General features: G+C 38.8%; 1 protein-coding gene across 4 annotated transcripts in view; it reads left to right on the forward strand.

The window, feature by feature from the left end:
- SPTLC2 (serine palmitoyltransferase long chain base subunit 2) overlaps positions 1-23696 on the forward strand; it is a 74469-nt gene that overhangs the window by 7100 nt on the left and 43673 nt on the right. For all 4 annotated transcript variants that reach the window (XR_009207986.1, XM_040067631.2, XM_040067629.2 and 1 more), the window contains exons 2-9: positions 3903-4097; positions 11392-11546; positions 12579-12727; positions 13059-13183; positions 17002-17095; positions 19703-19808; positions 20621-20840; positions 21779-21905. Coding sequence is in view for 3 of the 4 variants with exons in the window: in XM_040067631.2 (XP_039923565.1) it covers positions 3972-4097; positions 11392-11546; positions 12579-12727; positions 13059-13183; positions 17002-17095; positions 19703-19808; positions 20621-20840; positions 21779-21905 (1102 nt within the window). In the remaining variant the exon portion in view is untranslated. The remainder of the gene's footprint in view (positions 1-3902; positions 4098-11391; positions 11547-12578; positions 12728-13058; positions 13184-17001; positions 17096-19702; positions 19809-20620; positions 20841-21778; positions 21906-23696) is intronic.

Consider the following 23696-nt stretch of genomic DNA (forward strand, 5'->3'; position numbering starts at 1 on the left):
GGCTCATTGTAGTTACAACATCCTCACGAGGGGAAGCACTGATCTCTTCAATCTGGTGGTCAGTGACAGTGCCCAAGGGAAGGGCATGAAGCTGTTCTGGGGCAGGTTTAGGCTGGATATTGGAAAAAGGTTCTTCATCTAGTGGGTGGGTGGTCAGACACCAGAACAGTGTCCTAGGGAAGTGGTCACAGCGCCAAGCCTGACAGAATTCAAGAAGCTCTTGGACAACTCCCTCAGACAGATGGTGTGACTCTTGGGGTTGTGCTGTGCAGGGACAGGAGTTGGCCTTGATGGTCCTTGTGGGTCGAACTCAGTACATTCTGTGGTTATCATCAGACCCTGATGTGTTTTGCTTAGACCTGTGGAGTCCTGTCTAGCAGTAGCTGTGATGCTGCTGCTGCTGCTCAGTAACTGCTGCAATACTATTTCATGGGATTGTTTCTCCAAGAGTTTGGCCCAACATAGGCATTACCAGTAGCTGGTTCTTTGCTGCCTTCTGTAACCAGCTGAGTTGTGCTTTCTGATTCTCCTGCAGCTGAGTTCCTTAATGTGACGGTGCTCTTCTGCATACATGTACTCTGCACAGTACAGGAAAGAGAGGTGTAGGTGAGGATATACCTACTTTTTTTGAGCTATATGTTTAAGTGAACTCTGACTTTTCTTAGTATTGGATACGCTGTATATTCTACTTCAAAGGTCATGGCTCACTTTATGATCATAAGGCTTGTTGAAATCATAAAAAGTCTTAATCTTCCAAGCCTTTTTTCTCCCCCTGATAAAAGGAAATTAAGCACTGAACTGTAGCTACCTTCTTTCTTGGTCTCTGGAACTAAAATTGGTGTTCTTTTGCAGCAGCTTTGGAGCTTGAAGCATGTAAGCCTTCATTTGAGGGCTAATGTGTGGATTTATAAGGCATTCTTAGAAAAACAAATAGGCTTGTATTTAATGTGACTACAAATGTCTCTTCTGTAGTCAAATTCTAGAGGTTTTTTTATGGTCATATGCCTCATGAAGAGTTTGTGGAATTGCATTCAGTCTTTAATTTTCTGATTCAGCTAGGCTAACACAAGCTTCTCAGCTGATGTAGTAGCTGACATGCAAATTTAAGGATGTATTAGCACACTAGTGGAAGAGGACTGAGAAGTGAAATCAACTGAAGTATGGGTTGAATGAATATAGGTATTCCTAAAGCAGCGTTTCTTAGAGAAATATTGGGATTGACCATATTGAATAGCTTTTTTAGTTTTAGCATTCGTTAAAAGCACAGGCATCTCCAAAGACCTGGAGAAATTGATATGTTTTTATTCTGATTAAGTTGGCATATAGATTTGGGTCTCTTAGTTATTTTTTTTTTAAGTAACTACTTTTTGGTGTTTGCTAATCTCAGATCCATTATGTTAGGATGTAGCCTGTCATCTCTTCCAGATGAACTTCCAGTTACCTGGAAAGACATTAGAAGCTTTGATGTGTTCTCTAGTTACTCAATACTAGGTAATTTGCAAAGTAGTCACTACCAGTTTTCTGTCTGCTTATCCACAAATCAGCTGCTGGCAGGCACAGATGGCAGGTATGTAGTGTGCCTGCTCCTGAACAGCTGCTATTCACAGCCTGATCTGACAATGTGAGGATGCAAACTTCAGCTTTTAATTCCCCAAGCTGTGAAACCGTGGTGGTTGGAGCTTCGGTGTGTGATTATTCTTGTATCTGGATGCAACAAAATTCTCTAGTTTTGTGTACAGGAGCCATAGTGATACAGTTGAGCAATCCTGAGAGTAATAGAGAAGAGGTGGCTTGCACGGTTTTTCCTTTGCAGTGTTGGCTCACTGATTCTGCGATTGTCATGCTGCTGCTGCCCCACCTCTCTCTCCAAAAATCTGCTGCCTCTTGTTTGCTGAGCTCTATCGAATCACTTTGTGGAGCAGTGCTCTAAAGACTATTACGGTCTAATGAATAACCTTCTGCAAGAGATTGTATTTTCAACATGGATTGGTTCAGTGTTGATGGGATGCTATGCTGATAATCAGATTTAGTTGCTTTAGTTGTGCAAGCTGGAGGCTGGTGCAGATGGCTCAAAGTGGGAGTGAATGGGGCAGGGGAATTTCTTCGGCTGACATTGTTTGTGAAGAGAACAGTGTATGAACCTTTGGCCTGCTTTAACGCCTTAAATTGCCAGCACTTGGGCTACAGTGAGGTAAGCAAGTGTTCCTACGCTTGTTCCAAAGCTATGGCCATCACTGTATGCAGTATGTATTTAAAATAGTACTTCAATTTTAAACCTGGCCTCAAAGCGCTGCAGGTTAGTTACCTGCATCTGGCTTTAGGTGCTGCTGCTGAAAGAGCTGTCTTTGCTACACCATATTTACGCCTATTCTAAAGTCCCCACAACTGTGCTGACCAAATCAAGTATTTGCTTTGCTTAAAACTGTGTCAGAAGGGAAGAGGTAGAAATTATTATCAGGAGGGAAGGTGCTGTTGTGGTTTATACTCAGTGGCTGCATAGCTGTAGCATAATTGTATCCCTAAGAACAGATCCTTGCTTCTGAAAAATTGCTTTCATGGTATTAATGACAGACTTGAAATACAGACTTGCTCCAGAGATGAGCAGGTATCACTTTCCAAATAATGCGGTGTCTGGTGATGCCAGCAAGTATGTGTGCCTTATTGATTCATCAACTGTTGTAGAGGTTAGTATGATTCTACCTGACTTTCCCATATGATAATGTGAGTGACATAGGTGAATAAATAGTTTTATTCTGTCTGCTGGCCCATACCCCTCAGGAATTATTTGCCATTGTCTTTTTTCTGGTGAATTTAGGTTCAACCTCTTTCCTAGGTGTTGAGGTTTCTTTGATTAGTACATTTTAAGGAATACATTTCCAATTTTATATATTTGATGCTAGACAAAGGGGATTTATGTCTTGTAGAGTGTTCTTTCATATGTAGCTATTTTATTATTGTGCAGCCATTCTATATCTTAGCCGCACAGTTTGCATCTAATGGCTGGATTTCTGTGTTTTTGTTCATTGACGTATGAGATCTGATCTTTAACTTAACGATTTGAAAAAGTAGTCTAGTTAAAACAATGATGTTTTCCCCTAGTGTTAATATTGGGTGAGCACTTGCCTTGTAGCTGTGAAATTTTTCTGTAATAGTCACAAATATTGCATATTCCAGTAATTGTACTTGAGATAAATCTGGTGTATGCACTAGGCAGCTAGTAAATCTCTTACCTTCAGATGACATGTAAGTAGCAAGATGACTTTTAGCATGGATTTTATGCAGAAAGCCATGCTTTGTTCTGTATGCTGGCATATATGCTGTGTTGAGACTCTGTATACAATGACTTTTTTGTCTGTCCTGTCATGTCCGCCTCATGGATGAGTACATTGTTTATGTCAGCATCTTTAGGCTAACAGCTACAGAGAAAGGTGGATTATAATCGTTTTGTTACGCTGATATAGGCTTCCAAGTCTGAGAATATACTGTTTAGATCAATAAAACTATTACTTTCTATTTTGTTTTTCTCTGTAGTAATCCTGGGATGCATCACCTCAGGTGTTTGTGCCCTCTTGGTGTAGGCACTTTTTTCATTTTGATTTGCCTAGATGTAAGCAATGCTCTGTATTTAGTTTTGCAAACTGAATAGTTTTAATGAGATGTTTGACTAAGGTGCCCATGATTGGTAACTGTGATTTGGGTTATATCAGTGGCTTGCTAGCTTCATACATGGAGACTGGCAGTATTTATCAGTAGTGGCTGAGCTTAGCTGGAGGCAGTTTTTGCTGAGTGGTGGGGATGCAGAGTGTATAACTGACCACAGGGCTGGGGACTACTCTGAAATGTCTTACTTGCCTTTTCTTCAATTGATACCTCAACTGCCTTTCTTTAAATTTCTACTATAGATTAATCATATTGTGCACAATGGAGGATTATACAAAAGGCCTTTCAATGAAGCTTTTGAAGAAACACCAATGCTGGTTGCTGTGCTGACCTATGTAGGCTATGGTGTTCTCACTCTCTTTGGATATCTGCGAGATTTCATGCGGCAGTGGAAGATTGAGAAGTGTCAAAATGCAACAGAAAGAGAAGAACAGAAGGTAACCACTGGGAAATAATGTTCGATGGGAAATGATATGGCTGAGTCTTGAGTGTTTCTTTGGGGAAAAGTGGTGTTTAAAGCTTTCTGCTGTTTTCCTTATCTTCTGGTGCCCCAAATACTCTACAAGTACTCCTGTGTCAGAAAAAATAATGTCTCAAGTTTCAGAGTAGTTTCCTCATCTGTCTCAGTGCAAAGCTGCATCAACAGTTGTAGCAATGTACTGAAAGATCCCTCAGCTGCAGAAATGAGGGTTCGGGGAAGAGAGACTGTGTTCCAGCATCCAGGATCTAAAGAAAGGCTCTGGTTTTAGTTTGATACCAGTGGGAGGCTGATGCTGACCTGGCGGCTGAGTTTTGATTTAGAAATGTTATCAATTCTCTTTATCTGGAGCAGTTACAAAGAGAAGCTTATGGGTCAGATCCAAAGCACAAGCTGTGTAACTTTAAATTCTTCTGGAGTCTAGAACCACTAGCAGGTTAGGTGGTGAGTAATTTGAGATACTGACTCATGGCTCACTGATAGTGATTAGAAAGAATTAATTCATGTTAAGACTTATTCACAAAAGCTTCTCTTACTAGGTGAAAGGTCTGGCTGCTTCAGCAGTTAGCCTGGAATGGATAATTCTGATTTTCAGTAACTGTAAGTAATTTTTAGAGATCTTTATTCCCCACAGGAGTTAATTGTTTTTCGGAAGCTGCTGTTGAAACATGAAGTTCACAAGCTATCTTCTTGCTAACTCTTAATGTGAGCCCTCTTAGAAGACTGACTACCAGTGACTTTTCTCCAAAGGTCTAAGTCTTGCTGATGTGGATTCTGTTTCTCTCAACTGCTTTGGAGAGCCAATGTGGCTTATAAAATGTTAAGGGAGTTCCTTTTCCAGTTGCTGGCCTCTGGTTCTCTGTGCAGTCACAGAAGCAGTTGGCTAGCAGAAAATGGGGGGGCCAGAAAGGACATCTCAGGAAGGCAAACAGATAATCAAGGGTGGCAGGGAGGAACTAAAAAAGGGAAGGCTCCAAAGGAGCCTTATTTTGGAGACAGCACTGGAGTAAAGTGCATGTATTTTTACAGTAGATTAGCTAAGGACCAGTGCCTAAAATTACCTCACAGTAGCTTCTTTCTGAACATTGTGAGGTAGAATTGAACAGATTCATAGTACGGCACTAAATTCCAAAATAGAAGCATTCTAACAGGAGTTTAATGAGTAAAAGGCATTTAATGTTGGTTAAAAGTACAGGAGTTTAAATTTACACTATTGCCAAAACTGACTTCTGAATATGAAAGTAAAAATCTTGGATCCCTTTTAACAGTTAAAATACCTGATTAAAGAATGCTGGTTGAATCTCAACTTAAAACTTGATGCTTTTTGAGGCACTTTGGTTTATGACACTTGAGAACATGACACCCTTATACTTTTCTTTGTATAAAGCAGAAGTTGATACAGCAGAGAACAGTCAAAATAGTTGCAGAAAACTACCAAGACATTAGAATAAGTTTAAATATTGGTATGTATTCAAGGTGTTGAGAATTATAAAGGAGTAACTGAAGTGTTGGTGCAGTTACTCTATACTGTAATTGTTACATTTCTGTTGCACCGTTGTTGTGACACTTTTGTCCTGTTTTCAGTGGGTAAGAACTGCTTCCAGCAGCCCTCCTCCGTGGGAGCAGTCATGGCTCTTACATGAGTGAGTGTAAAAAGGGGAGCAGTAGGTTAATTCAGAAACACATTACTGATATAAGGCTCTCAGTAAAGATTGCTACAGAGGTTGTTAGGAACAGATTATCCTAGTCATAAGAGAAATGTATCCTTGAATTTTTTTATAAATTTACTCAGCATTGCATCTTACTCTAAAAGACATTTGCTTAACAAGTATGCCTTCTGGACAGCTGAATTGAAACTCTCAGTTTCTGTGTTGGTTACAGCTTCCGTGAAGAGATGCACATATTCTGGTTTTGTTTTGTACATAGGATGTCTGTGGATAGAGCTAATAAGAAGTGCCAGTGAATATTGCGTAAGAGTGAAAAATAGGAAATCCTGTTTAAAGAAGTTTTGGTGGTAGAGAAATCTCAGCCTAGTGTAGTTCCCCAAATCAAATCTCTAGCACTTAGATTGTAGTAGCTGCTTCTGGTATCAGACAAATAGAAAAGTGGTCATGTGAGGTCTAGAACATACAGTACTTATCCTCACCCTTTGCTGCTTTAAGCTTTGTTTGCTTGCAAATAAATTGATGAGAGCACGTTGCAGCATGTCTGGTGTGGGAGCCAGGGGTTATTTTGGTGCAGGAGATGGAGGGGGAGGTGTGTGCTCAATTACTTGTTTTGAAATTATTTTCTCCAATATTTGAGTCTCTCTGCTGGATGACAGCCCAGTCACCGTTTGGTAAGGGAACGCAGGTTTTAGTGTGCAGAAAAGGCTCAAAATTCACCTTTTAGTTATTATTAATTCATTCAAATGGAAAAACCCCCGTGATTAGACTGGGGTACTTTCTGGCAGATTTGTGGAAATCTTTCCTCTGTGTGGAAAGTAAAATTTTTATTATTGAAATTCTGAAGAGCCAGCTAGGATGTTACGATTTTCTTGAGTATCAAACAAAATAATTAGCCTTACCTATTTGAAATAGTTCATAATTGCAGAGGTGAAAAATTACAAAATTACATAGTGTGAGGAAGTATTTTGTAAAGGGCTGAATGAAGCTGTTCTGAAAATCACGGAACTGAAGTATGTGGATTTTCTGTTGTGGATTTCTGAAGGTGATTACATATAAAAGCAAAACATAAACTTAGGTCCAAAATGGTATTAAAAACAAACACAAGGAAAAGACTTGTGTTTTTTTTTTGTTATGGAGGGCAGTTTATTTCAGTAGAACAAGTCCTTCCTTAAATTGTCACTTAATAGTATAATCTTATTCTGCATCATAACTAGGAAACTGCAAGTGACCAAACTATTTTAAAGAGCAGAACAGGATTTTGAACAGGTTTGAATTACAACTGTCTCTGGCAGGTAAATTCCTTGGGATTTATTAGAGCCATGCATTGATATGAATGATTCCAGGAAAACCTAATAGTCACTGTTGAAACACAATGGGGTGAAAAGGGACAGACTTTGCTAGTGCTGATTTCCAGGAAATAGTTTCATGGGTTTTGGCTTTGTTTAAAATATATCCAGCTGAGCTTTTCCTGGAAACCAGTGTTGTGTAGCACATCCTCTCTGAAGCATTACTGGTCTGTTTTAGGGACGGGTAAATGGAGAGATTAACAATTTTCAATTGCCCTGGAATTTATGCATACCCAATCTAATGTGCTGTCTGATCATAAAATATAGTTAAATGTTTCCAGGATTTTACAGGCAGGATGAAAATCACTTTTACCTTTCCTCCAGTCTGGTTTGCCTGTAGATTACCTTATATGTTTTGTGTTTGGGAGTGACTGTAAATAGGGCTGGTAAGTCTCTAATATACTGCTTCGTGATTTGTGCTTCCCCCAGTTCGAACATGTTTCTAGCATCTAGGGCTTTCAAACACATATGGGAGTCCAGCTGTAGGAATTTTTCAGGGGCAGTAAACTGGAGTCACTTGTTCTATGTTGTCTTAGCATCTCTGTAGCTCATCAGAGGCCTCCTGATGATACAAAGGCTACCCACAGGTATTGCTTCACTTTTTTTGACTCAAATAGCAGCGAGATGAAACTAGTCTTTCTGCTTCCTTGTAGAAGTCTGAAATTTGTTGCAATTGTCTGCTCAGTTTCTGTTCAGAGTCAGTTATGTGTTATCAGAGGGCACATTACACGAATTGCAGATAAGCCGTGCTGGTGCTCCTGGCACCGTTTGTTAGCTTAGGTGAAAAGTTTGCTCTAAAAGTAGCATAATCACTGCATTTGCATGTGCCCTGAGCTAAAGGCTGCAAAGCTCTCATGATGACCTTCACTTGTTGCAACATTAATTTAGAGTATGATGAAATAATGCATTCCCAAATGACCTATGCTAAGGTGTTGCACCCCAAGGGAGAATTTTATCCTTCCCTTAATTGGCTGTGCTTTTCATTGAAATTGCTATACTTCTCAGGCTTCTGGGAGATCACTAATACTTTGGTTTCTTCATCAGGCTTTCCTTTGTAAATAGGGGATGGTGTTCTAGGCTGAAATTGACAGGAATAGAACTTTTTTAGCTTTTTTTCTTTAGCTCCATAAATGAAGGAATTTTGCTCCCTCTTTTGGGTCCAGTGTTGCAGTTGTTTGACTCTATTTGCTCAGAAGATTGCTCAAAGGAGCAACTCCTAGAATATTTTTCCTCTGAATGAAACAGTTTCATCTCAGACTGGTATTCTTAGGAACCCTTTCACTTAGGAAGAATATTGTGTCTGAAATAAGATGTGAAATTGATAGGACAATAACAAGATCTGAAGGCTGTTTAAAGGTGATAGTGGTTGCTTCTAACTCTAGGATGTGTCAAAAAATTGAAATCGCTCAATATGCTAAGTTGGAAGGCACCCACAAGGACATTGAAGTCCAGCTCTTAGGCCTGCACAGGACACCCCAAAAAGTCACACTGTGTATCTGGGAGGGTTTCCAAACTTCTTGATCTCTATCAAGCTTGGTGCTGTCACCACTTCCTCTTGGGAGCCTCTGGGTGAATACCCACTGGGTGAAAAGTATTGATTGATAGAGTTCACCCCTCCCTTCCTCCCCAGGAAGAGAGGGATGTTTTGTTTTTGTTCGAATATTGAAAACACTAAATTAGCATGAGGAATTCAAGTAGTCTTTTTGTTGTACTATATACTCTTCATCTGGAATGCCACACTGTAGAAGGATGCAGGAGGTAAACAAAAAAAACAACCCCCAAACGAACCAGCAAACCATCTGCTCCTGTATGCCAGCTCCAAAAGAGGGCTCCAAAAGTCAGTATCAGTTTATAAAGGCACAATATCCTTACCCTTTGTTTTTTAGGTTCTCAGATGCCTCGTGAGATGAGATGAGAACCCCTCAGTGGGGTTAGGATCACTGAGGAAATAGTTAATCCATTTTTGCATTATGCCAAAATTACACTTTCTGCTTGTCCTATTCCAAGGAACTCTGTCATGAGACCTGTCTGAGGATGGTTTGTTGGAGGGAGCAGTACATGTATAGATAACAAAGGAGTTGACAGTGTGCTGATAGCTACACTTAAAGCCCTTTACTATAATCCTACAACTAGATACCCCAAAAAACTAAAGCTAGTGTCCCATATCAAACCTTAATTCCCTTACCCATAATTTATTCCTTGAATTCTTGTTGACTTTTAAAACATTTTTTTAAATCATAATCCAATAGGTTCAGAAAACTGCTCTACTTCATAGTAACCTTGAACTCAGTTCTAGCGCTGGCTTTGAAGATCATGCTTGTGCTACATATACTGGTGGTGCCAACTTGTTGTGAGTGATTGTCCTTATCTCGCCAGCTTGTTACTGTTCTGGCTTTGTCAGCTTGGGTTTCAAAACAAAACTCATCTGATGAGTAATCTGAAGGGGCATTGGGCTGTATCAACCCAGGCATACCTGCTTGAGTTGGTAAAATGACTCATTTCCAGCCTTCCGCTCCCAGCCAAGAACCTTGGCTAAAATATCAGTTGTTTCTTGGCTCACTTAGTTGGTGTGCTTGGATAACTATTGCAAAGCTGAACTCTTCTCTTGTGTGTAGATGGTTAAGAGGAGTTGAAAATACTTGGAAGCATCTCAGTAGATTACAATTAGATTTATCAAGTCTCTGAAGTGCTGATCTTCTAATCAGTTTTGTCTCAGTTCCCCCATCCCTTTACAAGTAACATAGCAGAAGATTTGAAACAATTGTTGATAATTACTTTGATATGGTGTCATGGATTGGGACAGGAACATGATAGAAATAATTGCCCTTCTGTGCATCTTAGAACCTAGAAATTTTATTCCTGCTGTCTGTTTTTGAGAAAGGACATGCTTGTGATTCTCTGAAAGAGTGATTGCTAGCTAAATTTGGGTTGTTTTTCCATAGTTGAAATGATGGAAATTCATGTCTTTGTGCCTTTTTAGCACAAGCAAATCAGAAATGGGTTTAGGTAAAACTGTATCTGCTTAGAAGTTGGCACTTTTGGGCTTGGTCTTTTCTGTGCAGCTGCTGGTAGGAGGATCCAAAGGTGTGGACCTAAATGTTCCTTTACTTCAAACTGCAAGGACAAAGTTGTTAAATCATTAAAATAGGAAAGTAATGAAAAAAGTACTCCTCCTGCAGACAAGCATTGCAAGTAAGAGCTTGTAAGTGCCTGTTTGTGTTTTTACTAAAAATCTGCCATAAATGCTCCCAGTTTTGCTTCAGTGGTACAAATGTCTGGCACTACAGTACTTGATGAGATACTCTGCCTTTCTCATACTGTCACCAAAAATAAAATTCTTGTCACAATGTTTGCATTTTTCTTGTGGAAAACAGGAAGAAATGCTCTGCTGGCTCTTACCTTTGTAATAAATTCTACTTTTTTCCTTCTGTAGATGATTGAAAAGGTCGGGTGTTGTGTTTTGTTTTGGTTTTTTTTTTTTCTTTCTTTCTTTCTTTTTTTTTTTTTCCCAACAGAAGCAAAAGAATTATGCATTCTTATCTCTACTAAATGTCGACCTTTCTTTAATTAAATAGTAAAAAGGAAATCTTGTGACTTTGGAGCAAGAAAGAAAATGTTCTTGAGTGCTCAGATGTCCTTGCTGCCACAGTTAGTTTGACATTCTTGTGTTATCCATTCAAGGCAGTCACTTACTTTTCCTGGAAAACATTGGAAGGGAAGCTAAAAGTCAGGAAAGACTCATTCATAAAAATCACGTGGGACTTCAGTGTTGATAAGCTATGCAGAAAAGAGGTGCCATAATGCAGCTTATTAGCTTCTATGAAAAACAAAAAAACTGTGGAAGGTTCTAAAGGTAATGTGTAAAAATAATGCTAGTAGTGCTATATTAAATGCAGTTCTTGTGCACAGATGAAATATAGCAGAGCACCTTAGTTTTCAAAGTCTTTGTGTATTCAGTACAGGAGTGCATACTGTTTGGTGCCAAAAAGCCATTGCATGTTCTCTTGCTCTGCTTAACTCCAAGGCTGACTGTACCTCTGCTGCAAAGATTATTTAATGAATTTACTGAATTTTATGATTTAATGAATTTCATGATTTAATGAAGTGGTCGATTTCATGTTTTATGTTTTCTTGAGTTTTTTCATTACGCCAGAATGACAGAAAATAATTATTACTGTTACCCTTATTTTGCTATTATATATTTTTTCCTTTTACTTTGAGTGTTCTTGATGTGTTTCAGGACTTTGTCCCATTGTACCAGGACTTTGAAAATTTCTACAACAGAAACCTCTACATGCGCATTCGGGACAGCTGGAACCGTCCAATCTGTAGTGTGCCAGGGGCCAAGGTGGACATGATGGAGAGAGTTTCCCATGACTATAACTGGACATTCACGTGAGTCAGAATTGAAGAAAACACTTGCAAGACCTGTCTTGAAATATAGGGTCTCTTAAGAGCAAGTTACAGGCTGGGAGGTTAAAGGAGCAGTGAATTATGAGCTTTATTATCAAAGTTGGAGTTTTCTAGCAGCTTGAATCAATGAATTTTGTTCTTTTGAAATACATTTAGCCACCAAGGTGATGATTTGTATATAATCTTTTGGCTACTTTACTAAGATTTCCTGGGCATGCACCTGTAATAAAATTAATACCTTTGTGCATGATGACAGGAACCTGGTGTGGATACTTTGGATTGCACTGCTTCTTGTGACTGTGTTGATTTAGAAGAAGTTCTCCTGCTTGAAGTAAATGCTGCTGCCTGAACGGAATTTAACGTGATTGTTTTGAGTCATAACTCAAAACACAGAAACAAATAGAAATACAATGAAGGCTTTTTACAAATTGGAAATGATATATCACAGGTTTGATGTGAATAGGTTTGCAGCACAATAAATACTTGGTGAAACCAGTTATGCCTCTTCTTGGCTTTCAAGGGCAAAAGGATTAATTTTATTTTTTTTTCTGCTAAACTTCTTCCTTATTCTCCTTGTCACGTATTGTTAGCGCAGAAGTGCCAGATGTGTTTCCTTTCTGTGGCTAGAGGATATCCCGCTTGAGGGGCTGCCAAGTTAATTGATCTAGAGATGTTATTTTGGAATTGAAAGAAAAGTTGTATGTTTCTGGAATGGAGGGAGAAACACGTCAGAGCAACAGATGGTTTGAGAAGCCTCAAGCAATTTTATGTGTAATAGCAAATTCACCTGTAAATGTAAATTCTTCTGGGAATTAATTTGAGATTGTAAGATAGGGAGAGAATATTTTTCACTGATTGTTGCAGTTTGATGATGAGAGGAGTACTGAAATAATTCAGCAGTTGGTTCTATTGAGTTTTAACATTTCAGTGTATAGTCTAATAAATAATAATCTTCTGGTGTAGATAAGGTTTTAAATTTTGGGTGTCCTAACTTGTGCTGTTTTTAAAACACAGATACACAGGGAGAGTGATAAAAGACATCATAAATATGGGTTCCTACAACTACCTTGGGTTTGCACAGAAGACTGGGCCTTGCCAAGAAGCAGCTGCTAAAGTTCTGTCCCAGTATGGAGCTGGGGTGTGTAGCACTAGGCAGGAGATGGGTAAGTTGGAAGATGATAGTATGTTCCCTGAATGTGTATTTCAAAGTCTGTATCTGATTGCAGGTCTTTGAAACATTAATTGTTTCATCATTGAACTTTAGTCAAACTGATAAAGCAGCTTTTACTTCAGTGAAGACAAATTGACTTCCTGGATTTAGTTTACATTGCACACCATTTATCTTACTTATGTTTTCATATGTGGGTTTTTTTCAGTGTTCTCTTATGGGCCTTTAAATAAAGCTAAGCTTGGTTGGTGGAGAGTCTCTTCGTAGAATTTAGCAATAGCAAAAGCTTCTCCTTACTCTGATTTTCCCATTTGTTTTATGTGCAGGAAACTTGGACAAGCATGAGGAGCTGGAAAAGCTAGTTGCCAGGTTCCTAGGTGTGGAATCTGCAATGGCATATGGAATGGGATTTGCAACCAACTCTATGAACATTCCTGCTTTAGTTGGCAAGGTATGGCTTAAATCATGGACAAAAGCCCACCTAACAAAGATTCTAGTGGTTAATTTTTCTAAAAGCTACTTGTTTGCTTTTGTTTTTCCTTAATGGAGCTCCTGCAGGTATTCTCTATGGAAACTGTAGGTCACAGTATGCATCTCTAACCATTGCAAAAAACTCTTTTGGAAACAGTATTCATGGGACAAATAGTAGCCTAGAACTTTCTGGGAGAAAGCCTAGCATGTTAAGGCTTGCTTCTTCAGGCTCCTTAGTGTGTGAAATGGTGGCTGTTTAACAGACTGATTGGCTGACGGTATTTTGGTGCTTTTGAGACACTAAGAACTAACTGTGTTAGCTACACAGATGAGCTGAATTCATGTTGGTACATAGAGAATTTATTATCTTTGAGTGACAGCTAAAAAATCCTTCCTTTGAAGAAAAAGAATGATGTTTGGGGAAAATAAGGTGAACTGTAAAGACTCATGATGTTTACTGTGTGCCCCATAAAACAGTAGACGATTAGTCTGAGTGTCCAGTATCTCCAACTATGCTATCTTAGTTACTGGAAAATGAAATAAAAGTGAAATTTTTCTTTGCCTATTCTGATGCAAAATTCATGTTCTCTTAGCTCCTCCATAGAGTAAAATAGTGTAAGTACTGGAACAGGTGGGGTTTTTTTATGAAAATGATTTGCTGTTAGCCTAATACTGCTAGTCTATTGGAAATCTTTGTTTTTATGCAGCTCGCTTCACTAAGCCAACTCTTGTCCTAAATGGGTACAGCAGTGCCTGCTGGGTTAGTTATGAGGATACTTAGTTTCTCATACAGAAATAAAGTAGTAAGAAGCTTTTGCCTTGTAACAATGCAAGTGCTCTTATTCTCAGGTGAATACTCCAAACAGAAATTGCTCTCTGGTGAAGAAAAAGAGGTTTTGTCAAATGAACCATTTTGCAGTTCAGAATGTTCACTAAATGTTGTGGGTTTGTTTTTTTTTTTGGCTGCCTGAAGTTGCTTCTCACTGCACATTTGATTTCTTCATTGTCTGCAAATAAGGACACATAAATCCTGAATTTTGGCACCACCCAGTACACAATTAATTGTGTGTGCACAACCTGTTTGGCAATGCTTTGACAGTTCTCAGTAAAAGCTCAGAGATTCTCTTGCTTGATTAAATTCTTGTGCTCTTTTCTTTTCTTTTCTTTTCTTTTCAATGACTGTTTGTGTCTTTTTGCATGTCCTTACGTTTTCAACTGCAAAACTGTTTGGAATTGAAGGTAATGATATCTGGACTCCTATATTACTACTTAATTAGCTAAAAACAATGTACTGAGTATAGTTGCTCACATATACTGGACCACCTGTTCTTTTTCTGCTCTGTGGAATCCTGAAGCAATTAGTTTGTGTTCCTACTGAATCCTCTTTTATAACAACATACACAGTCTGACTATCCTAAATCCATCTCTATTCCATAATTTGATCAGCATTAGTTGGCAAAAGGAATTTAAAAGCTTCATCATTATTTAGTTGATCTTTTTTCACTATGCCTTGTTAAAAGCAGCCTCTACTAAGCAGATGTTGAAAATAGGTATAGTTGGTGTAGACTGAAAGTTGTGTTTCAGCACTGTTAAAGCATCACTAAAACCGGGTCTTTCTGCATCTGGCAGTTTTCAGCAGTAGAGACCCTCTGTTCACAGCCAAGTTGTCACATGCCTGGTACAGTCACTGCCAATTATGCTGAGTCTAGACCACAGATAATGTGAAATTTGATGGTCACTTAGTCAGAAGTTGTTAGACCATTTGAGGCTGAGCTAGACTCTCAAACTTGCCTGTTTTGGATTAAGTGTCATTAATGTAGTTAGTATAATGAGGTAATAACATCATTCTGTACTGCCTTTCTCACAGAGCGCTAGACAATTGAGTTAGAACAATGATGCTTGAAGGATATTTTTTTAATTGTAGGAAAGTAAATTAAATTCCATATATAGGTGAGTTGTAAAATTAAGTGCTCAGGACTGAGTTACACAGTTCATGTACGTAGCACTCTGTAGTAAGATGTGGCATTCTCTTCCATTTGCCTTGCAGGATGTGGTGGTAAGCCTGATCTTCACTGACATATTTTTCTAGAGCCCAAGCAGTGTTATCTCCAGTTACTGTTAGCCTTGTCCTGGATGCTTTCTCAAATGTAAATTTGCTGATAAATGCAGCTGAAGTCTTATCATTGTAGTAGCATCACCCAGTTTTACACATTAGTGATTGCTGTACTGTGCCAGTGGATTATGTGATCCATTGCCCTCTCTCTAGTGGCAGACAGTACTAGACTAGTTACTGCTTCTTCAGTTTCAAATTAATTTGTTTCTAATTGAATGTCCCATTAGCAGAGGGTGAAAAGAGGCTGCTGCTCAGTTTGTTAAGTCTGCTTTCTCCACCAAAAGCTCGTCCTTTTTTTTATGGAAAAGCTTTTCCTAGGCAATTAATATCTTTTTTTTTTCCCCTTTTTTTTTTTTTTTTTTTTTTTTTTACCTATCACTTTTCCTGCTTTCTACCATTTAAGAAGGATTATTATGTTCACATTATTTGATAAAGTAATGTTTAACAGCAATGCCCTCTGATGTATACATACTCTGGTATAGTAGTTTCAAAGAGCAAACACTAATTGGAAATTTCCATACTTCATATGCCAAAGTTTATGAAACATGTAGTGTGAATGTTTGTAGCAGCAGTATGAGCACTGCTGCATTTGCTGCAGTTCCTGGGGCAAACCAGTCTCGAGCTTTCTCAGAATGTAGAATGTTTCTAGGTGCATCGCAGCTCTGGTGCAGTTTATTTTGTTCTGGATAGAGTGCTCCTGTTGTCTGGCACTCCTTGTATAACTATAGGCAATGCTTTTCACAGGCCTTTCTAGTAATTCCCATTGCAGAGAAGAAATCCTCTTGATTGTTCCCTCCACCAGTTGTTGTTAGAGAGGCATGGAATGGGCATGTTTCAGTGTTAGATCTTCAGCATCATGGCATCCTTTTTAGATTTTTGACTGAGCAAAGATACTTCTAAAGTTGCAGCACATTTGCCTAGAAATGGAGTGGCCAAGGTTATTTAGAAATATTGTTGCTCCCTTATATATTAATCCCCCAATATACATACCTTCCTGTAGTCCACAGTGATAATGCTGTGACTGAATGTTCAACATACCAGTTATTGACCTGTAATCATCACTGCTCTCAAAACAAACATTTCCTGTTGTAATGTTTATCCAAGGATTTATCTTCTGGGGTTTTCCGAAAAAGCAAATTAATTCAGTATAATGTTTAATGGCTTCAGAAAACTTCTCGATTTCACTGCACAGTTCTGTTTTTCACTTTCTGTCTCTTGTATATTAGCTCCATCTAGACGTGGGTTTAGTCAGTGGTTGCCTCCTAATGAAAGTAACAGTGCAACTTTGATAAGGCCTTTAAGCTAGGTCTTTGGTGTCCTGTTTCTTAGCAGCACTGTCCACCTGCTGAGCAAACTGTGGCAAGCTGCTCTGCTCCCTCTTTTCCCTGACTGCATAGGAGGATGAGTACTCATCAGCAGCATGAAATATTCAGGCAGATTCAGCTGCAGGACTTCCAGGAAAAGTGAAACTTGAGTGATTCTTTCAGTTAAGAGCAGTCGTTTATTTTTATTTGCTGTACTAAGGCTGCAAATTGGATCTTAGCAAGTCTTGCCTGGACTAGCTGCATTTGTTAGAATTTTTTTTTCTTGAATGATCTTGAGGCTCTTCAGAGCTGAAAGGTGTCACATGCTTGGCTGTGAAACATAACCTTTTCATTATCTTCCTCTTTCCCCTTCTAATTCAGGGCTGTCTGATTCTGAGTGATGAACTGAATCATGCATCACTAGTGCTTGGAGCAAGACTGTCAGGAGCAACTATTCGGATCTTTAAGCACAACAGTAAGTATGTGGACTCGGCCTTTCTGCAGATGCTGTAGAGCAGATAAAATATTTTCTATCGTCTAATAGCTGGAAATCCAATTTCATGCAAGGAAAACAATTGCTAGTTACGTAAAAAGTCAGAAGACTGCTGCTGTTGAAAGGTGAATCATCCTGAATCAGATTTTTTTTTATATGTTCAGTCCCAACTAATAACACTTTTATCCTGAAGCTGTTCTGGCCTACATCTGCTGCATATGGAGAAGAACGCGCTACCCCTTTGGCAAGTCTAGGGGCACTGGTGTTTTAACATTTGTTTCTTGTTCTACCATGCTTGGGCAGTTCAGCATGGTTAGACTATTCTGGCAAGGTGTCACATAATAATGCAATCTTGTAGGGGTCTAGGTTACAATTTGAGGGATAAGGAAGTTTAATTTTAGAATTAAATTATTTTATGCTCTTACAGTAAGAAAAGCTTATGATTGCAGATGTCCTAGGTAAACTAGTCAGTCAAGAGTTGGCACAATGTAGTAGTAAAAGAATTTTTGGGACATGAAGCATAGATTAAGTTCAATTAATTACTTGCTTTAAATATTTAAGTATTTGTTTCCAAAATACACAGATTTTTAAATTTCCTAGTTTCATCTTCCTCCAGTGGAGGTATTTATAATAACCTTCAGGTTAAAACTACCTTGGATTTCCCTCTCTTTCTCTTGATGAAAGAAGTGCATGGTTGTTCTTGATTAGTAAGAACTACCTTCATTCTTCAGGTTCTCCTAATACTCTTTAGAGTGTCAGTGTCTGAGATCACGATGACTCTTGCTCTCTTTAAGGTGTGTGGTGGTAACAGCAAAACTTGGATGACTGCAGTTATCTTTCTTCCTTTGTCCTACTTGATAGTGTGGATTCTCTTTGCTGTGTTTGCTGTTTCTTTTGTGTTCACTCTTTCTTGTTTTCTGTCACTTGAATAATTGGTTTTACAAAAGAGTAGAGCTTATTTTAACTTTTTTCTTTTTTTTTAATTCCTCATAAATTTTGATTGCTGGGCAAGATCACGAAAGCTTTGCATTCAACTTCTACATTTTTATGGACATGCGTCTGAACACTGCATCCAGTTTCAGAATTTTGAAAGAACATTGCTGACCAACATAGTTTTGGCTATGGGGAGAAGGGCTTAGAAGCTGCTATAATGAAAAATAGATGATTTGTGGGAATGGGCTACAAACTAATCCTGGGGAAATTGGGGGTATTCTAGAAACATTCTAGATGGTGGGTTTCTGTGGAAGAGAATGTAATGGCAGATTAGAATCAAGGCAAAATGCAAACAGTGGCCTTGGCCTGTCAAGATGATATTCAGTTCCTATTTCTGTATGTGTTCTCAGTCCTATTCTTGCTATACTCTATTCTGCCTTTTTAATGCCATTTTCTTGGTATGCTAATGACTTCATTCATATTCAGTTGGGGGGAATGAAAAATTCCTCTGAATTTCCTTGTTCAGTGTTTTTATTTTTTTCTGCCTTATTTGTCCTTTTTATTAAGCTCAGACTCATCTTCCCCTCCTTCTTGAAAGATCAGAGTAGAAGTTCATTTTCCATTGTTCTCCCTAACTGCGTTAACCTTGTCTTTCCTTCATTGAGAGACCTGTTGGAGCCACTGTTGATTTCTTCATCATTAACTTTCTCAACATTAGATGTCTTTTAACAATCCATTAACTGATCTACTTTGCTAGTTTTTAGTCTAAACCTAGTTCACAATCTTCTCTTGCTGCTACAACTGCCCTAGTCTACCAGTTCTTCTTCCATTATTAATTCGTGCTCTTTTTCATGCCCTATTGTTTATATCTGTCTCTTGCTCAGCACTTTGCTTTTATGCTCTGATTAATCCCATGTTCACTCCTTTCCTCAGAGGTTTTTTTCGGGACTGATTCCACATGTATGTATTTGTTCACATTAGTTAGGTCTCTTAGGATCACATCAAGTGTTTGTAACCAAAGCTTGTAAGATTTCAGAATACGTTTCTATTACAGTTTCATCTGTCTAGTTGCTGATGTGCTGAACATTGTCCTCTTTCCTACACTGGTGCTTCTCTTTTTTTCCCTTCTCTCCTTTGGTTTAGAGGCTTCCCATTCCCACTTCCAATACCTTCAATTTTAAACAAAGAAATAAACTACACTTGCCCTGCTTCTTTTCCTGCACTTTGGTTTATCTTCTACTTATCTTTAATTGATATCCTTGAACTTGTGTTCTAGCTCTCTTCTGTTCTATTCTGAATTACTTCTATCCACAAGGACATTCTTACTACCTAAATCGCCTCCTGTTTTCATCAGAATTAGATACCTTCCTTTTTTTATTCCCCCCCTCTCACTTTCTTTGTTTGTGCCTAGTGCTCTAATTTGTGCTTTTAGTTTAAAGTAATGAAATTCTTCCTTAGAGTTCATACAGTCACCTATTCCCTTCAGTCTCATCCATGGGCCTATAGGTAGATGAAGCCTGTGCTTATTGACTCGTATATGGTCTGTCCTCCATGCTGGAGCAATTTGTGCCTTTCTGGAGTATTGCTGTCTTCAGTCATGTCAAAGTTCAAGCTGGTAGCTGTTTTGGTACCATTTAACAGTAATTTCTGGTGCAGATATGCAAAGCCTGGAGAAGCTGCTCAAAGATGCTATTGTGCATGGGCAACCTCGTACACGGAGGCCCTGGAAAAAAATTCTTATCTTGGTGGAAGGAATATACAGGTACAAACTATTCTTTATATTCCTAAGACCCTCCACATAAGATCTAAATGCTTAGTATTTGGGTTTCTTTGCCAAATCAAACTATGAATATTGTCACTTCATAGTTATTTCATTTTATCATCTGTGAATTAAATTACACTGTGTATGTCTCACATCCTGGGCTTTCTGTTGCTAGAACTGCACCTGGTGGTATCACAATGCTTCCCACATCCTGATTAGATTGTAGAAATTAATTAATTAAAACTAATTATTTATATCAGAGCTATGGTCTTAAGTTGCTTGTCCATTCCATTCTTTCTGTGCTCACTAGATTATGCTAGTGTGAATGGAATTTCAGAAATTTAATGTTTTTGCTAAGAGTGAGTAGGAGCAGTAAGTGTAACTGTGTTAGGCATTTAAATCCTAGTGACTTTCAGTACAAAATGTGTGTTTTGGAGTGTAACTAATGAAAGCCTAGTCAGTTCTTAGAAACATCAGGTAAGTAGATGTCAAGTCGGAATACTGACATTAGGGTGGAAGTAAAACTGAGATAATTTTATAAATGAATTATCACTGAACACATTCCTGTGCCCTAACTTCCTGTTGCTGCTATTGTTTAGTCTGTGTCAGCATCCCAGAGATGCTGAACAGGTAGAAAGCAGAGATCTGGGCCCCAGGTGCAGGGAGGAGAGGTGCATCTCTGGTGGGTCTAGCAAATTTTAGTTGTTTATAATTACTAAAAGAGGGAAGAAATGAAAGCTTAGTGACTTTAGGCTCTATAAGGTGGTCCCAACTATTAAATCAACTTATGGTGAATTTCTGTTTCTCAACAGTATGGAGGGATCCATAGTCCGTTTGCCTGAGGTGATTGCCCTTAAGAAGAAGTACAAATCCTATCTGTACCTTGATGAAGCTCATAGTATAGGTGCCCTGGGTCCCAGTGGCCGGGGTGTAGTGGAGTATTTTGGACTCAGTCCTGAAGATGTGGATGTTATGATGGGAACATTCACCAAAAGCTTTGGAGCTGCAGGAGGATACATTGGGGGCAAGAAGGTAAAAGCTGGGAATCTCATGGTGGTGAAGTCCATTTCAGGCAGGTGGTGGAATTCTTCATTAAACATTTTAAATTTAATCTATTCCCCAGATACCCTATTGTCCATTTGTTTCATAATGTTACATGCTGTCTAATACTGTGAAAGTCGTCAGTGCAGAAGAGTCTAGTCTAGTAAAATACCTCATAATTGTGTAGCTCTCGCATGATCAGTGATGATCTGAGCTTGCAGAATATACAGTAGTGATGTAATATCTTTCTAGGAAGGGCTAGGAGGCAGGAAGCAGGGATTTCTTGATGAATTTTGAAGAGACTTGAAAGAAAAGTGCCAGAAGCTTAAGTTTTTCAATCTGTTTGGAGGAAAATCCTCTTAGGTTAGTCTGGTAGAATTGATTTCCCCTGGGTACAAGCAGTTTGCTTTCTGAAAAGACACCTTTTCCCTTTTTCTTTTTTGGCTGGATGATGGTTTTGGGTTTGGTTTGTTTTGGCATTTTGTTTGTTTGAGCTCTTGGGGTTTGGGGGCCTTTTGTTTTTTTGGCTACTGTCTCTTTCTATTGGAAAGTACAGCTAGCAAGTGTTTCATTTTCTTTATATTCGCACTGTTCTAATAATAACTTGTGAAACTCACCCTAGGTACAGCTCAAGTAATGCAAACATAATGCAAACCCTTGTTGCAATCCACTGCTGATGGTGCTAGCTAAACAAGTCTGTCATAGACATTTGTCTCTGATAAACACACGTTCTTGCCCTGTGACATTATGAGTTGTCATGTCCCTGCTGTTTCTTGTACTGTAAAATTAATCCTTGAGATACTTGTTCTCTTACGGGGCATTCTGAAAGAGGTTTTTTGTGGTGCCCTGTTTTATTGTGATTAAAGTTAATGACAGAAGCATTTCTCTGCATGCTGGGAAGACTGTCTGATGCCTCTTGTGTTTGCTAGGAACTGATTGATTACCTCAGGACATACTCTCACAGTGCTGCATATGCAACATCAATGTCACCTCCTGTTGTGGAGCAAATCATCACCTCTGTGAAGTGCATTATGGGTGAAGATGGTACAACTGTTGGTGAGTCTTTCTAGCAGTAAGCATGTAGAAAGGGGAAACCAAAAAGAGCCTCTGTCAGTTTGAGAAATAACACATTAAGTGGATGCTTTCATAATTATCTGTTAGTAGTTCTACGGCTGGAATTTCTGTGTAAATAAACCACTTTACAGTTCTGCTTGGCAGATCAGCTTAATAACAGCATAAAGAGTTTTCAGTTAGAGGTAAGTCACCTTAGTCTTGTCTAAGACACACTATTTTCTTGTACTGATTTTTGTTCTCTGTCAAGCTATTCTAACTACCTGCTTTTTCTTTCCATTGTCTGTCCTTTGTTATTTGCCCCACTGTAAGCATTGATTTCAGAGTATTTTGCTGTTGTATCTTTTACAGTTGTGTTCTGGTTTATTGCAAGGACTGTGCTTTCAATTTTCATCTCTAGTATAATTTGATATTTGCATCTCACTTAAAGTAAATATGGAAATGTTTCTGAAATCCCTTTTTACTTGGGGAGCTGGAGGCATTTTTCAAAATCAGTGAACTTAATGGACTAGGAGAAGAAATTCAGCATATTTGTCTTTGTTGTCTTAGTTTTCCTGTTTCATTGTAGAAGTAAAAAAGGGGAAATCTGTACTACTCTCTGGGCAGTCAAAGTAATAAAGACAGATCCTTGTGCCTCATTTGTCTATGGGTAGCAGCTTCCTTCAGTTACAGCATGAAGTAAATAGGTCTGCCTCGAAACTGAAATGGTACAGTTTGCATGTAGGTCACTTTTCCCTTTTCACAGGTAATTAAAAAATTGTGAGCAGCTCACACAGAATGCTGATGTAGTTTGTTGAGGATCTGTTGGTGGCATTTAGTTTGGAGGTTTTTAGAATTCTAACTGCAGTATATATTGAATTCTTGGAGTTTGAGGCATCTGGCCACGAGGTGGTGGTGGTGTATGCTGAGGAAATGAATTGGCTTTTGAACATGCATCATCTGACCAGCCAACCTGCTGGAAAAGCTCACTGGAGAAATGACTTGAGAATTTTCCTGTTATAACAGTTTTCACTTGGTTTGCTTATATTATCTGAGAACACAGTTAAGTGCCAGCAGTTGGTGTGGGTGGTTGCTCAGTAGAGACATTGTCAGTGAGGCAAGTACAGCTGGGCAGCAGCCTGTGTCTCTGCTGGCTTTGAGTGCTTCTGAGAGGTCCATGTGAAAGACCTGTGCCAAGAGCCAGGAGGTGACTTCCTGCTCTCGAGTACAGGTATTAAGCAAACTTCACACTACACAAAAAGTTGTCTTGCTATAGTCTTAAAAGTAATTGTTTGAGGTTTTTATAGCTGATGATTTGCCAGCAATCTGTGGTCAGCTTAGGCATTGCTTGGTTTGGGTTTCTTCCAGTATCTGTTTTGCTTAATGAAGCAGGAAGCAAGGAATGTGTAACTGATTTCTGTTTGCAGTATTTAAACTCAGGCATTTGTGTCTCTTTTTGAGGCTACAGTGTGGTATTTGTTCAAGCCAGGAGAATGGAATTAACTTCCATTCCACACTGTTCTCCTGCCATTATGCCAGCAAGATCCATCTGAGCTGAAAGGCAAACCAGATCAGGAACCAATATGGCAAAAAAATAAACTCAAAACATTGTTTTTGTTCTCATGTTGCTTAGAATGAATGTTGAGCTACATCCTGTTAATTTATTGCAAAGAGGTACCAGAATTCCTAGGGATTCTAATGAGAAAATGAGTTGTTTTGGTGTTTGATAGGTGTATCATTTCCAAGAAGTCTCTGTATGTCCACTTTCTATATAAGCTTTAGCACTTTTTGTAAGTG

Source organism: Hirundo rustica, chromosome 6, assembly GCF_015227805.2.
Source record: "Hirundo rustica isolate bHirRus1 chromosome 6, bHirRus1.pri.v3, whole genome shotgun sequence".
Lineage (NCBI taxonomy): Eukaryota > Metazoa > Chordata > Aves > Passeriformes > Hirundinidae > Hirundo > Hirundo rustica.